We start from the raw sequence: 15,682 nt of genomic DNA, 5'->3' as shown, positions 1-15,682 counted from the left end.
TTGGGAGCGCCTGGGGCTGGTGTCAGCTGTGGGGCGGTTTGGCTGTGCTGGGGGTGGTGGCATCCAAGGCCTCTGTGCTCTGCAAGCTCTTGAGGCACAAAGATTCCCTGGGGGGTTGCAGAGTGATTCTCAGTTTCTCTGCAGGCCTCCTGAGCACAGAAAGGCTCAGGGCAGGAGGAGCTTCTGCTGATGGTTGTTTTGTGCAGCCTTGGGTGTTGGATCAGTGTCTTGGCTGAGTTTGGTCCTTTCTCTTGTGGCCAAGTTGAGGTCCCTTTGGTTTTGGCAGCTGAGCACAGCTTGAGGCTTTTGCTGCAATGGTTTTTGTGCTGGCAGCATTGTGTGCTGCCAGCTGGAGTGCTGTGTGCAGCTGTGATGCCCCCAAGAGGGGCAGGAGGTTGAGCTGTTGGAGGGGGGTGTGTAGGAGGCCCTGGGGGGTGGTGGGAGGGCTGTGGCAGCTCCCCTGTGGGGGTTGGCTGTGAGAGTTGTGTTTGTTGAGGCTGGAGATGAGAAGGCTGTCAGGAGAGGTTGGAGCAGCCTTGTGGTAGCTGCTGGGGGCTGCAGGAGAGCTGGGGAGGGACTTTGGTGAGGGGCTGGGAGTGATGGGCTGAGGGGGACTGGATTGAAGGTTGAGGAGGGCAGATTTGGAGTGGAGCTTGGGAGGCAATAGTTTGGAGTGGGGGTGGTGAGAGCCTGGAGCAGGTTGGGCAGGGAGGTGCTGGCTGCCCCCTCCCTGGAGGTGCTGAGGGTGAGGTTGGATGAGGGCTTGAGCAGCGTGGTGTGGTGGAAGGTGTCTGTGGGCATGGCAGGGGGTTGTGAAACTGGCTCTGAGCCTGGGGGCCTGGGTGTGAGATTGGGAAGTGGTTCTGACCTTAGTTGCTGGCTCTGGGCTTGGGGTGTGGTTCCTGACCTCAGGGCATGTCTCTGAGGTCAGGGTCTGGTTCCTGGGCTTGTAAATGACTCCAACCTTGGTTGCTGGCTCTGGAGCTTGGTTCTGGCCTTTGTTGCTCGTTCTGGAACCAAAAGTGCAGACTCAGCTCCCAAGCTCAGAGCCAGCAACTAAGGTCAGAGCCACTTCCCAAGCTCAGGAACCAGCCTCCAAGCTCCACTACAAGAACAAAGGTCAGAACCAAGCTCCAGAGCCAGCCCCCACAAGCTCAAGAGCCAGCCAGAAAGGTCAGAAACACTTCCCAAGCTCAAGCAGCAGCAGCTAAGATCAGAACCTCTTCCCAAGCTCAGACCTAGCAACTAAGGTCAGAACAATTCCCAAGCTCACAGCCAGCCCCCAAGTTCAAGAGCCAGCCCCTATGCTCCACCCTTCCAGCTGCAGTGGCAGTGGAGGTGGGGGACACAGGGCCATGGGAGAGCCAAGGCAGCAGGGCCATGGATGGGCTGGGACTGAGAGAGGGGCCTGGGAGTGTTCAGGCAGGAATTAGGCCTTGTCCCCCAGAAAGGGGAGAGGATGCAGGGCCCAGGTGGCAAATGTGTGTGCAGGGAATGGCAGAATCTGGTAGCATTTGAGGAGGTGAAAGGAGTGAATTGTGCTGCAGCTCTGCCTGTGTCAGCTGGGAGATGAACAGCAGCCCACGGGCACTGTGCCCTCCCATCCAACCTCATTTTCTCTTGGGGATGTGGAGTGGCAGCTCCAGGAGAACTATAAAGAGCAAGCTGAGAGAAATGGTCAGGGAGAGAATGAAGCCAAACCCTTTCCAGTGAGTCTTTTTGGGTTGCAGGTGTGTGAAGGGTGCTGGAGGTGTGAGATTTGGGCAGGAGTCAGAGACTCCTCCAGCATCCCAGTAAGGACTGAAGAGGTTTAGCAAGAAGCTGCCCAAGTCCCTTCCTCTGTGCTGCATCTCCAGAGATAATGAAGCTCCCTTTGTGTGTGTCCTGAGGGCTGCTGTGATCTTCTGTTGGGGAGTGGGCAGCAGAGATGTGTGTGCAGGGCAGAGCTGAGCACAGAGTGTGTGGTGTGGGGGCAGGACCTGGGAGGAGAGCTGTGGCCAGAGCAAGATCTGCTGGCAAAGGCAGGTGCAGGCATCAGAGGCCTGGGCAGGCAGTGGGAGGAAGCTTTAGGCAAGGGCTGGGAGAGGCTGTGTGGAGGCAGCTGTGTTGTGGTGCTGGCCTGCAGCTGCGTGCTGGGGGCTGTGTGCTGGGGGCTGTGTGCTGGGCAAGGAGCTGAGTCCGCAGTTAGTCTCATAGTATCATAGTATCAGTCGGGGTTGAAGGGACCACAAGGATCATCTAGCTCCAACCCCCTGCCATGGGCAGGGACACCCCACACTAGATCAGGCTGGCCAGAGCCTCATCCAGCCTGGGCTTAAACACCTCCAGGGATGCGGCCTCAACCACCTCCCTAGACAACTCATTCCAGGGCTTCACCACTCTCATGGTGAAGAACCTCCTCCTCACATCCGGCCTCAACCTTGTTGAGGTCTCCCATCTTGATCCGCCCTGGGAGTGTGCTGTGGCTGTGCTGCTGGGCTTGGGAGCTGCCCCCAGCAAGGCTGAGCTGTGCTGCCTGGTCCTGGGCAGTGCTGAACCATCCCTTGCAGATCAGTGCTCTCCTCTGAGCCGTTTGCTTCTCTCTGTCAGGGGCTGAGTCCTCTCTCCATCATCCCTGCCCCTGTGTGCTGTGGAAGAGCAGAGTTTGCAGATCTGCCCCTTGGAGCAGCCCAACAGTTAAGAAACCCAGAGTGGGTTAACAGCAGGACCCCAGCCCCCAGGGCAGCTCCCAACCTCCTCCACCTCCTCCTGTCCAGCATATTTCACCTCTCCAGGAGCTCTGAGGCCCATCAGGTGTTGTGGGAGTTGAGGAATGCTCCAGGCTGCTGGGGTGAGTTGTGAGCAGGGGATGATGTTTGGGGGTTGGGATCTGGAGGGTGGTGGGAGAAGGTTGGAGGTGGTTTGGTGTTCCTTGTTCAGTGCTGCTGCCTCCATTGTCTGAGCCAGGGGAGATCAAAGGACAGGGCCTGGTCCAGGAACCACCCTGCCAATGCCACCAGGCTCGAGCAGAGTAGGACAAGACCATGTGTAAGTCCCAGGGTGCCTCAGCGCACTGATCACAGGAACCTGGGGTCTCAGCACAGGTATTAGAGGTCTGTGCCCACACTGTGGCAGAAACTGAAGGTTTGAGGTCCCCTCTGTACTCTCTCCCCCAGCTGGGTGTTGGGAGTCAGGGACTGTCATGACCCAGGCAGGATCTGAAGGTTTGAGGTCCTGGGCTCAGGTGCTTCCATCTTCCCTATTGCAGAGCTGTGACCCCTTCCTGCCACAGTATGGCCTCACAGAAGAACCCAGACAAGAGCTGGGAGGAGAAGCAGCACCCAGAGATCAAGTTGGAGAAGCCAATGTGCAGTCCCAAGTTAGAGGAGGATGAGGAGGAAAAAGAGGACAAGATGGAGGATGATGCTGAGAATGACAACTGTGAAGAGGATGATAATGATGATGATGAAGGTGACCAGGATGAGGGGGAGGAATGTATGGAGGAGGATGAAGCCAGAGCAGGTCCCTCAGTGTCACCCAAAGAGCTGAATGAGTGCCTTGAGTGTGGGCAGAGCTTCCCAGGTGGCTCAGAGCTAGTGCAGCACCACTGCCCACAGCCTGGCACCCGGCCCTTCATTTGTGGTGACTGTGGCAAGAGGTTCCGCAGGAACTCTCATCTCAGCCAGCACCGCCGCACCCACACTGGAGAGAAACCGTTCACTTGTGCTGACTGTGGACAGAGCTTCACCCAGCGCTATAGTCTCACCCGCCACTGCCTCACCCACACTGGAGAGAAGCCCTTCTCTTGTGACAGCTGTGGCAAGCGGTTCAGGCAGATCTCTACTCTTAGGCAACACCATCTCAGCCACAACAGTGAGAAGGCCTTCACCTGCAGGGACTGCGGCAAGGGCTTCCAACACAGCTCCACTCTCACCATCCATCGCCGCATCCACACCGGAGAGCATCTGTTCCCCTGTGCTGAGTGCGGCAAGAGCTTTACCACGAGTACTAAATTCATCCAGCATCAACTCATCCATAATGGTGAGAGGCCGTACAGCTGTGCCGACTGCGGCAAGAGCTTCACCCGGAAGAGCCATCTCACAGAGCACCGTCGTGTGCACACTGGCGAGAAATCTTTCAGCTGTGCTGAGTGCGGTCAGGCCTTCAGCCGTAGAGATGCTCTCATTGACCACCACCGCACCCACACAGGTGAGAAACCTTTCACATGTGCTGACTGCGGGAGGAGCTTCAGCCACAGGAGCTATCTCATTGCTCACTGCCGCACCCACACTGGTGAAAAGCCGTTCACCTGTACTGACTGTGGTAAGAGCTTCAGCCAGCGGCAAAATCTCATTCGCCACCGCCGCACCCACACTGGTGAGAAACCGGTCGCTTGTGCTGACTGTGGGAAGAGTTTCACCGAGAAGGGCTATCACAACAAGCACCGCTGCACCCACACCTGAAGAGAGCCTGCACTGCAGGGGAGGCATAAATCCACCTAAAATCTGTTGGGTAATCGTGACCCCTCTGAGAGGGCCTGTCCAGCACCAAAATCATCCCTTTTTCCTTTGCAGTTCTCAGGGACTGGGGGCACCACCAGCAACAAACCCTTCCGGCCCTTCTGAACACCAATTATTGCTAATGAGAGCAATTACAGTGCTGAGTCAGCACAGCTGGAGCTCCCAGTGGAGCTGGGCAGGGCTTTGCCAGGGTCTGTCTGGTTCTTCCCTTATGCTTTGTGTCTCCCTGGGGTAAGAAATCCTCTGTCCGTTGACCAATTGTCTCAATAAAACCCAAAAGTTACCCAAATCCTGTCTGTTTCCTTTTATTTCAGATATCCCTGCATCAATGCCTGAATTTTGGGGGCATTTGCAGCCAAGGGATGGGGTGGAGCTGCGTGCCCAGTTGAGGGAGGGGAAAATGAGGGTCTCAGAGGAGTCTTGAGAGGAATCTCAGAGGCATTCTGCAGGGGCTTTCTGGTGATCTTAGGTGTTTGGGATTTGGATGGTCCTAGGACTGACTTTTGGGATCTTTGGAGTGTGTAGGGGGAAGCTCATGGAGATCTTTGGAAGAACTCAGAAAGCTTCTGTTGGCTTTCCACTCTGGGGCTGGAACAGGTTGAAGAGCTGAGAAGAGGTTAAGCTGCCACTTCCCCCCAAAACAGAAGTGAGGGAAAAATACACACATGAATCAAAAAACCCTCTGGGCTGGGATAAGGACTTGTGATAAGATCAAAAGAGTTGAATCCAAAGGAGATCTCATAGTGCACACTGACCTGAGGCTGTTTGCAGAAAGAAGCACAGCAGTCAGCAGCAGCAGCCAGGAGTTAAACCCCTGCAGCCCTCCTCCTCAGCAAAGAGCCAGCACCTGAGAGCCAGAACCCAACAGCAGCAACCAGAACAGGAAGCCTCCCATGTTGCCAACTGAACTTCAAGCCCTGTAGTACTTTGCTCCAGCCAGCACTGTCCCTGTGAAGGTGGCATGAGGCAGGATGGTGTGGAGTAATGGCAGCAAATTTCCAGTTTAACCTTTGATATTCCCAAGCCCTCATTCTGTGCCACCTGCACCGTGCCCAGCAGCAATCAGCAGCACACCTCAGGCACTGTCCATTCTCACTCCACAGGAGGTTGCTTTGCAGTACCCAGAGGGCTGCTCACTGCAGGTGCTCTGCAGCTCCACTCTGTTCCAGCACAGTCTGGATCAGTCCATGCCCAGTCCAAATGCTGCAAATGCTGGGGCTGTGTTTCCAGCTCTGGGGCAGTCTGAGACCAGTGACTCCTTCCATGCCTCCAAGTGAAAGCAAACTGTGGCTTGCATCCCAGGACTCAGCTTCCAACACATCCAGGTGTGGGGATCCTCCTGTCACACCAGAAACACAGATGGGTTCCACCCCTTGTGGTTTGATGGTGTCAGAGCACTCTGGGCACCTGTATCTACTAAAGCTTTATTCTCTCATGGGTTCAACTTGCCAGGCCATTGGTTCTGTACAGTCCAACAAACCAATTTGTGTCTCCCTTCCATCTGGTTGGAGGCAGAGCCCCTCTAATTCTGTCTTGGGTCCCTTGCATCTTGTGAAGATGCTTTGGCAGTCCCTTCAGGAGGACCAGAAGCAGTTTCAGCTTCCCTGCTCTTCTTAGCCCATTTCCCACTGGAAACTGAGGCAGCATCTCTGCGGAGACAATTCCCCTGTAAGTCACAGACTCCTGCAGCCAGGACTGGATTGGGTTTTCCCTTCCACTTCCTCCCTATGGTCATACAGGTAAAGCAGAGGGTGTGCTGTGCTGTGTGCCTCCCAGATTCTCTCCCTTGGACAGGGGAGCAGCTGCTCCTCATGGCTGAAACACAGGACTGTACAGCTGGGGAATAAAAGCTTCTTCTGGAGCTGATGGAACTTCTGGGACATTTCCTTCACAGCTGAAACACAGGCCTGGACAGAGGAGCAGAGATTTCCTTTGCCTTGCTGGGGCCTGCTGCTTGTTTCATCCACTGTTTGTCCTTGGTCATCTTCCAAAACCAGAGATAAGAACCAAGCCAGCAGCCCTGGCTCTTTCCCTTGTTCCCATGGGAACCCTGATCCTTCCTGGTCCTTTGCAGGATCAGCTGCTTTCCTTGTAAGCTTCTTTTTCCCTACAGGAGTGTTGCAGATGTGCCCTGGGGAATGAGCAGCAAGGATATCAATGAATAGATATATTGGTAGTCTATTGATATACAAACTATGCAGCAGGGGATTTAGTTTCCATTCACAGGCAGCAGTATTGGGTTGGTGGAACCACCTCTGCAGAGCGTTTGTGCCTGGGCACTTCAGAAGAACCAAATGAGTTCTAGAATTTAGAGTTGAAACTGATTGGAAAAGCAGTGGGGGAGGGGTTGGTCGGTGACCGGCAAACCCTCAACCCAGGACAGTTTCAGCACTACCTGAACCCAAATTCTATAAAGCAAAGGTTTGGCTTCCTCACGAGCTGAGAACCTCATGAAATCTTTCCTTGGTGATGTGTTTAGAGTCCTGACAGCGCGGCACGGCTGTGCCCTAATGAGGAACTAGAGAACGGCGCCGACCGCGTGGCTGTGCCACGGGGTTGCTGCTTCTCCCAGAGCACAAAGGTCCTGGAGCCTCCCAGGGGAAGCTTCAGAGGCTTTTGCCGCTGGCTCCACGAAGCGCAGCACCTGGCAAAGGTTCCCCGCTCTGGGGGCTGTAGCGCTTCAGGACCGGTGGTGCACAGGGGCTGCCATGGTTTCCTCCCGTGGCGATGGCTCATGCGGCAGTTGACCCCACGCTCCACGGCACTGCCCCCAGCCGGGCAACAGTGGCAATGTGCAGCGAGGCCTTCTGGAGCTGCTTCAAGTCCCGGGCGAGGCGGACCGTAGCGGCACAGAGACGCACGCAGGCATAGGCACGGACACCAGCATGGGGGGCACTTGTTTACCAAACAACTCCTATTTACCATTTACCCCAAAGAATACTGCTCCAGTCAGCACCCACTGCTAACACAATAATTAACCAATCAACTGAGACTTTGCCAAATGAGCATAAGCACACGCCACAAACAGGGCAAACAAACATGTAGCCTGGGCCTTGTTTGCCATAGGGGTGGAAACATGCCCAGGCAGATTGTTGACCTGGACCCAGTGCTGCCAAGGTCCTGTCCCCCCCCCAACTCCAGAAGGGAGGGAAGACAAAGGGTATTTGAGTCACACACACAGAAGCATGTTCTGGTAATATATGGGGCACAATCCTGGTCATAAGCACCATTCACTACGAGGGGCAGCTGATCCTGGCACAGGCTGCTTCTCTGACACAGCTGTCATGCCTGTGGCACTGTCTGTAGGTCCAGAGACCTTCTCTTGCCCCTGAGCCCTCTGCACAGAGATGAGAAGGGCTCGAGGGGCATGGGCCAGGCCCAAGCACATTGCAGTGATTTCTGTCTCTCAGGAACTCCCAGGCTGACAACAGACTTTTCCCAAATCTTTCCCCAGCTGGGGAGGATTTTGCCCTTGCTCAGGCGTGAAATTCCAAAGCACCAGAGGTGACCACCAGCCTAAGAATTTGCCCCTCCCCTCCCCCACCCCCTGCCACTCCTCAGTATCCAGTATCTGGGCAGATCTCACAGTGGTTTCCTTGGGAGTGTCCTGTATTGTTCTGGATGAAACCAGAGCAAGCTGCCCAGCAGTGAACAGCACATCTCTGAGCCATTGCCCTAAGCTAACACTCAGCACCATCAGCAGTACAAACAGGACTGCAGCTCATCAGACCCCCCCAAAGAAAATCCATCAACAAAGTGAACACACCACAGGAAAGAAAATTTCTTTCTAACTCTGTTGACAAGCCTCAAGCCTTAATTGAATCCTCTTCTCTTCTCCTCTCTTTTTGTTGCCTCAATCCTGCCAAAATCTGTCCTCATTAAGGCAGCTGCTTTCCTGCCCCATGTTGGGCTCCAGAAAAGGAATGTAATGGGTTCAGCTGAACCAGCAGCTTACTAAAACCTCTCTGCCTCCTCCAACACAGAACTGAGGGGGAAAGAACACCACACAAAACCTCTTTGTGTTGATACAGAAACAAATGAGAGAAGAGTTTCCTGAGCAAATCAGATCATCAGAATGCAAAAGTACAGTGACCTCAGCCTGTGTGCAGAAAAGGCACAGTGGAAAGCAGCAGCAAGCAGCAGCAAGCAAGGCAAAAGCCCAAACCAGGGAGCTGCTCCCCTACCCCTCCCTGTCCCACTGCCATCATAGCAGAGCAGCCAACACCCAAAAAATCCCAGAACCCAGAAGCAGCAACTGGAACAGGGAGCCTCCCATGCTGCAACCTGAACTTCAAGCCCCATCATCCTTTGCTCCAGCCAGCACTTTCATTTCTGAGGCTGGCATGGCTGCAGCATGGTCTGTATAACAGCAGCAGAGTCAACTCAACCCATGACAATCAGGAGCCCCTCTAAGTGAAATGGAAAGAGCCTCTCAGCTTCTGTGAACAACTTAGACTGCTTTGAAGGCAGCTGGACTTGCCACATGGATGCATCATCTGAGAGCCCAGAAGAGCCCAAAGGGGCAGTGGAAGGTGACTTCAGAAGGATCCTTGAAGATGAATCTCAGACAGACTTCATGATTTGTAGCTGGAGCCTTGGTATTTCCTACTGGGATCTTCTTTGGATTCAGAGCCCTGTGACAACTCACAGGGTTAGGGGTTGGAAGGGACCTCTGGAGTCCCCCTGCCAGAACAGGACCACAGAATCCAGTGCAGGTCTCACAGGAACACATCCAGACAGGGCTGGCAAGTCTCCAGAGAAGGAAGCTCCATAACCTCTATGGGCAGCCTGTTCCAGGGCTCTGTTGCCCTTAGAGTAAAGAAGTTCTTCCTGCTGTTGAAGTGGAATTTCCTGTGCTGCAGTTTCCATCCATTGCCCCTTGTCCTATCCCAGGGCACAAGTGATGAAAGGCTGTCCCTGCCACTTGCTTCCTGACACCCAGCCCTCAGATATTGATAGACATTGATCAGATGCCCTCTCAGACTTCTCCCTCCAGGTGAGGGAGGCAGGTGGCAAAGGCTTTGTGACGTCCCTGGTGAGAGGGGATCCTCAGCACTGCCCTGAAAATCTGCACATAGGACACCACAATCAACACAAAACAGACAAAGAATAAACAGGCACCAACCACAATAAGCCAAAGTTCCCTGAGGTAGGATGTGGAGCAGGAGAGCTTGAGGATCTGGGGGATTTCACAGAAGAACTGGTGCAGAGCATTGCCCTGGCAGAGGGGAAGGGAAAATGTATTGGCTGTGTGCAGCAGAGCATAGAGAACCCCACAGGCCCAGACAGCTGCTGCCAGGTGGACACAAACTCTGCTACCCAGGAGGGTCTCATAGTGCAGGGGTCTGCAGATGGCAATGTAGCGATCGTAGGACATGGTGGTGAGGAGAAAATACTCGGCTGAAATTAGGAATACTATAAAGAACATTTGGAGAACACATCCTGCATAGGAGATGTCTCTTGTATCCCTCAGTGAATTGTCCATGGATTTGGGAACAGTGGTGGAGATGGCAGCCAGGTCAAGGAGGGCGAGGTTGAGGAGGAAGAAGTACATGGGGGTGTGGAGGTGGTGGTCCCAGGCTATGGTGGTGATGATGAGGCCATTGCCCAGCAGGGCAGCCAGGTAGATGGCCAGGAAGAGGCAGAAGTGCAGGAGCTGCAGCTGCCTTGTGCCTGGGAATGGCAGGAGGAGGAAGTGGATGATGGAGCTGCTGTTGGCCATCTGCTGCCTCTGGCCATGGAGACCTGTCCAAGGAGGGAAAGGCAGTGACAAGTTAGGGCACACTTCTCTCAGCCTCATTGTAACCCCTGTCCCTGAGCTGCATGAGGAATAGATCAGCTCATTCCCCATCACTACCAACCCAATGGCAGAATTCATCACAGTTTCAAATGCAGCAGGGACCCAGAATTGCCCTGAAGATTCCTCTGGAGTCAGAACAGAAAATGACCACAGCCCAATCCCAGAGAATAAGAGTCCCATGGAGAGTTGGAGAAACAGGGACTAGCTCTGCAGTCCTGCAGAGACAGTGAAGGGAAGACAGAAAGGCAGAGGGGCTGGGGTTGAAGCCTTCTCCTTACCCAGCTCTGCTCACTGCTGCTCACAGGATGGAACTGAACGGCTTTGGTCCTCCTTCTGTGTGCACAGTCCAGGAGCCTTCAGCTGAAGGTCAGCTGCTGAGATGGAGATGCCTCCAGGATCTATGGCTGCAGTGTCCTGCACCCACAGACTTAGCAAGTCTGTGACTGCAGTGACTTCTCCTCCAGTGAGCTCTCAGCTACCCTCCCAGTCCTGGCCACCTTGAAGCTCTCTCTGCCTTCCTCATCTCCCTGAGATCCTCTGGCAGTGTCCTCAGCCCTGCTGTGCTGTGCAGAGGAGCTGCTCCTGGCCAGACCTGTCTCCTGAAGTGCTTCCTGCTTGCCAGCAGATCCCTCCAGTCCAGGAGCCTGGCCTGGCTCAGCACAAAAGGACCAGCCCAAGGCATTTAAAAGAGCCCTCTGGTGGCTTTGGTGATGAGTCCCTGAGCCTCAGAGATGGAGAAGCTGATGAAACCTCTTCAGAAGTCAAAGTCAGATTCAAACGCTGAAGTTTCTTCTACTCTTAATGGGTCCCAGTGAAGCATACTGGGAAAGGGTCCCCAGGGTCTGGTTAGAGCAGGAGACAGTGGGTGCATGGGAAGCATCACTGGAGGCACTGAAGCATCTCCAGGTTCTGATGAGAGCAGTGAACTGAGGCAGTGCTGACAGGTCAGGACAAGCAGCTCAAGGTGGCTCTGCTACTGAGGAAACCTGGAGGGGTTTCATTGATCCAAAGGGCCAAGCCCTGAGCCCCAGCCCCTGACAAGGCAGATCCTGTCCCTCACCTGTGGCTCATGGCTCTGCTGGGGGCAGTGAGGAGTGAGGGCGAGCAGTGACCAGGGTAGGACCTTGTCAGGTTTTGCTGTGGTTTGCTTGCAAAGAGACAACTCCTGCTGAAAAGGAATGAACTGTACCTTTAAAAATAGTTTTTATCAGATGCTTTGTGCAATAAAAACCTCTCCAATTAGCTGCAGAAGTCTTGACAATAATTAGAGGTTCAGCAGTATTTAATGAGCCCCATGGAGTATTTGGGGCTGATGACATCATCCTCAGGTACTGCCAGGAGACTCTGCCAAGGTACTGCCAAGAAGCCTCTCAAGAAGTCCAAGTCAGAAGCAAACTCCAAAGTACCTTGAAGCACTGATTGGCCTCACTGAGGCTTGTTACTGACAAAGGCTCCCCAGGGACTCGTTAGAGCAGCTTGTTAGAGGCCAGGATTGCAGGGAGACAAAGGCAAAGTACAGGGCAGAAAAGTATGCCTTTGTTCTATGAAGCATAAAGCCAAACCCTGACCACTGCCCTTGGACTAGAAGAACCTCAAAGCCTCAAAGCCAAGTTTCTCCTCACAGGCCTTGGTGGCAGAGGCAACTGCCAGAGCCAAGGGGACAAAGACCTTGGTCCTGTTTGGCCTCTCAGGCTTGCCAGAGCCCTTGGCCATCCCCACTGCAGCCTCTCCTACATTGTCCCATGCCTTTAGCTCTTTCCCTTCAGGCTGCTGACACCAATCTTGCTTCCCCACTCAGCTCTCCCCCTGCCATTTCCATCCCTTCCCTGAGCTGTCTCAGCTCTCCGTGCCATTTCCCAACACCTCTGGATGGCCTCATGCATAGCAGCTCTGCCCTTTCAGGGACATTTCTTTGGCCTCTTCTCCACTCTGAACCTTTCAAGCTGCACTTTGTGGAGGTTTTGGTCTCGTAACACACCCAAGGAGAGCTCCATCCTCTCTGAAACCACCCTTCAGCCATGTGCACACTGCTATGGCAGTGCTCTGAACCCCATTCACCAGTCTGAAGCAGCCCAGGTCCCTCAGCCTCTCTGTCTGAAAGCCTGCACAGACTCCTTGTTGGTGGAGCAGGAATTGTTTATTGGCACAGATCAAGCAGTTTATACAGGAAAAATCCAGCAGGCTAAGCCATTCCCTGACATTCTTGCACCACTGCTGCTCACTGAATTTCCTCCTTTGATATGCAGCTGTCCATTGTTATCTTCATCCCATATCAGGTTGAGTTTCTCCAGCATGGAGGCAAGTGTCCTCCTGTCTCGCATTTCAGGTTGTTTACCATAGTTAGTTCTTCTTTATCACCAGGCCATCCTTCCAGTATCAGCAGCCTGTTGTTCTTTCTTGCCCTGAAACCTTCCATAGATACTTTCTGCTTTCCTACATCTCTCCATTTTTATATGGTTTAAACCAGCAGCCATCACTTGTGCCCTGACCATCCTCCTGGTCCTGGAGGCTATGATTACAAACACCATTAACACTATAATTACAATGCCAATCACTACAAGGATTCCACCTCTAACCCACACTCATAGATTCAGACCTGAGAACCAATTGTTTGGATTCAGCCAGCTCAGCTCTTTGTTCAGTGCTTGCCATGTTGAATCAATCCTCACCTGTTGTGTATTTGCTAGCCACAGTTCCAGCTGATGCTTCAATGATTGGACATTATATTTCAAGGAGCTATCAAAGGCCCCTTCTAAATGTGACCTGAGTGAGTTCCAGTCATGCTGAGAGTCACTCCAAGACAAGGATGTTACACACGTCCTGCTCATGATATTCCCAATCACACTGCAGTATCATATGGGTCTGCAAGGCAGCTTGTTGGTCTCCAAACCAAACAACACTGGCCTCAAGCATGCATAACCTTGCCATTATTTCCTCATCTATAGCTTCCTGCAGCTGCAGATCATTTGTCACATTGGCTAATAAAGTTCTCACTGTGTCCACAGTTTGTATGCCCTTTGTCAGAGCTGTAACTGAAGCAGCTGGGGATGATAATATTATCACAGCTGATATTATGGCAAACATTAACCATCCCACAAATCTTTTTGTCCTTTCTCTAGAAGCCTTTAGTCCCTGGTCTAATAGCCTGAGAACATGATCCAATCCATTCTCACTCTCCCACCCTCTTGTCATATTCACTGGGATCCATGCCTCTGCCCTTCTTCAGAAGGGAATGATCATGCTCTGCTGATCAATGTCCTTATTGTAATGGGTTGGGGCAGACTCCCTCCCAACCACGGGCAGAAATAATGACTCAGACAAAGGGATTGCAAAAGTGATGGAAAGTTTAAATGGGAAAACAATAAAAACAACAATGAAAGTTGTACAGAGAACCACAAGCACCGTGACAAAAGAGAGAGATCCCAGAACATACCCAAGAACATCCCATCCCCACCTGGGGGTACACCCAAACCCCCCAGGGCTCTTTCCTCCTCCCCCCACCAAACCCAGCCTTAGGCCTGAGCAGGCCCAAGGGAGGCAGCTCATGCCATTTTACCTAGGCAGCAGCAGGGGACAAAAGAGGAAGTGAAGATGCCGTGTGGATGTTTTATAGGGGAGCAGGGCATTATGGGAATGCAATACCTGGTTTCCTGTGACCACCCCCCTAGGCTGGGCCCACCCCTTGGGACCTCCCAGGTGTAGTCTGTGCAGTGGCATCCGGGCCAGCACCCAGCCTAAACCACCACACTTATCAATAACACGAGTCTTAAAGGTAATATTGCTACAACTAAGATGATAAATGCTTGATTCATTATAGATTATACAATCAACAGCTACTCCTAACACCTATGGGTGGGTAGTACACACAGAGCAAAGGAACTATGAAGTACAGGTTCTACTAAGATGCCTTTACACCTACGAGGTGGTGGAGTCACCATCACTTGGAGGTGTTTAGAGGGAGACTTGATGGGGTTCTTGATGCCATGGTTTAGTTGATTAGATGGTGTTGGATGATAGGTTGGACTCAATGATCTTGAAGGTCTCTTCCAACCTGGTCTATTCTATTCTATTCTATTCTATTCTATTCTATTCTATTCTATTCTATTCTATTCTATTCTACTCTACTCTACTCTACTCTACTCTAAACAGTTCTCTTTACCAATGGCAAAGCTAACCTCCACAACTGTTTCCTTATCACACTTTCAGCACCATTCCATGAGAGCTGTGACACAGGGCCTCCCCATGATACACAAGGTGATTTTATCTTTGTGGATTCACATCAAGAGATACAAGAGTTAGCCTCTTACACCACCCTGTCAATCAAAGATGGAAGCAAGAAAGAAAGAAAGGAAGGAAAGAAGTTTTAAACAATTTTCACAATAGACATGAGTTTTGATTGGCTAATGGCACCAATCTGTTTTACACCATCATTAGACACCAGTAGCATATTGGACACTACATTTTGAATCAGTTATATAAAATTACACAAGGTAAAAGAGTAGCAATGCTGAACCCCATAGCAAATAGGACAAAATTCGTTTCATCCCTGTTCCTCCTGGAAGCCAGGAGAACAAATCCATAACCTACACCCTGCCCTGACAGTCCTTCAGTTGGAACTGAAGTGAGAGCTTCCTTCCAGATTCAAATGGATCTGCAGGGACACCAGGAAGGTAGAGTCCTTGAAAGATGTCTTCTGTGATGATGCTGTGAGGAAACTTTTCTCCAAGGGTTGCAGCCTGTAAAACTTGAGAGGTCTTTTATATTGTAGCAAGACAAATCCATCTGTCAATACATCAAGGAATCTTCAGCATTCGAGTTTAAATGAGAAACACAACCTCAAAACATACAAAACTGCTATTGCCAGGTTTCACACACACACAGAGAGGTTCTCTGAGCCACCCCCTCAGGTGCTGTCCCTGAAAGAGTTGGCTTAATTAGACTGGGCCTGTAAGTACCCTTGATTGTTACAACTTCTGTCAAAGCCAAGCTAAACACAAACAGCCTTTCCCAAACCATGTTCCCTGCACACACACACACCCCTTTTTTGTTTGGTTTGGTTTGGGTTGTGAGTCCTTAATGATTCCACCTGGGTCCTTTTACAATGTTTTGGTGAGCTGCTGGATCACACTTTACCCCTTCTCACCACTTAGGAGAGAAGCCCTTAGCTGCCCTGGGAGGCACACAACTCCCCTCACCTAATGGTCCCACCAAGAGGGGAGCAGCGGGCTCAGCCCTCTCCTTGGGCTCAGACCAGCATCTCACAATCAATTCTAATGGCCTTGTGGATAATCCATGAGCCTGGAGCAAAGGAGGCTCAGGGGAGACCTTATTGCCATCTACAACTACTTGAAGGGAGGTTGTAGCCAGGTGGGTGCTGATCTCT

At 52.3% G+C, this 15,682-nt stretch overlaps 1 protein-coding gene across 1 annotated transcript in view; it reads left to right on the top strand.

Moving 5' to 3' along the window:
• Nucleotides 1-15,682, top strand: part of LOC137454421 (zinc finger protein 850-like) — a 345,652-nt gene that overhangs the window by 240,905 nt on the left and 89,065 nt on the right. Inside the window, exon 8 of the mRNA XM_068164461.1 lies at nucleotides 3,598-4,406. Coding sequence (XP_068020562.1) covers nucleotides 3,598-4,406 — 809 coding nt within the window. The remainder of the gene's footprint in view (nucleotides 1-3,597; nucleotides 4,407-15,682) is intronic.

The sequence above is a fragment of the Melanerpes formicivorus genome, unplaced genomic scaffold (genome assembly GCF_026170545.1).
Source record: "Melanerpes formicivorus ecotype bairdi unplaced genomic scaffold, bMelFor1.0.p_v2 SCAF_80, whole genome shotgun sequence".
NCBI classification, from domain to species: Eukaryota; Metazoa; Chordata; class Aves; order Piciformes; family Picidae; genus Melanerpes; species Melanerpes formicivorus.
The sequence above is the reverse complement of the archived record's forward strand: the minus strand, read 5'-3'. Positions and strand labels throughout refer to the sequence as shown.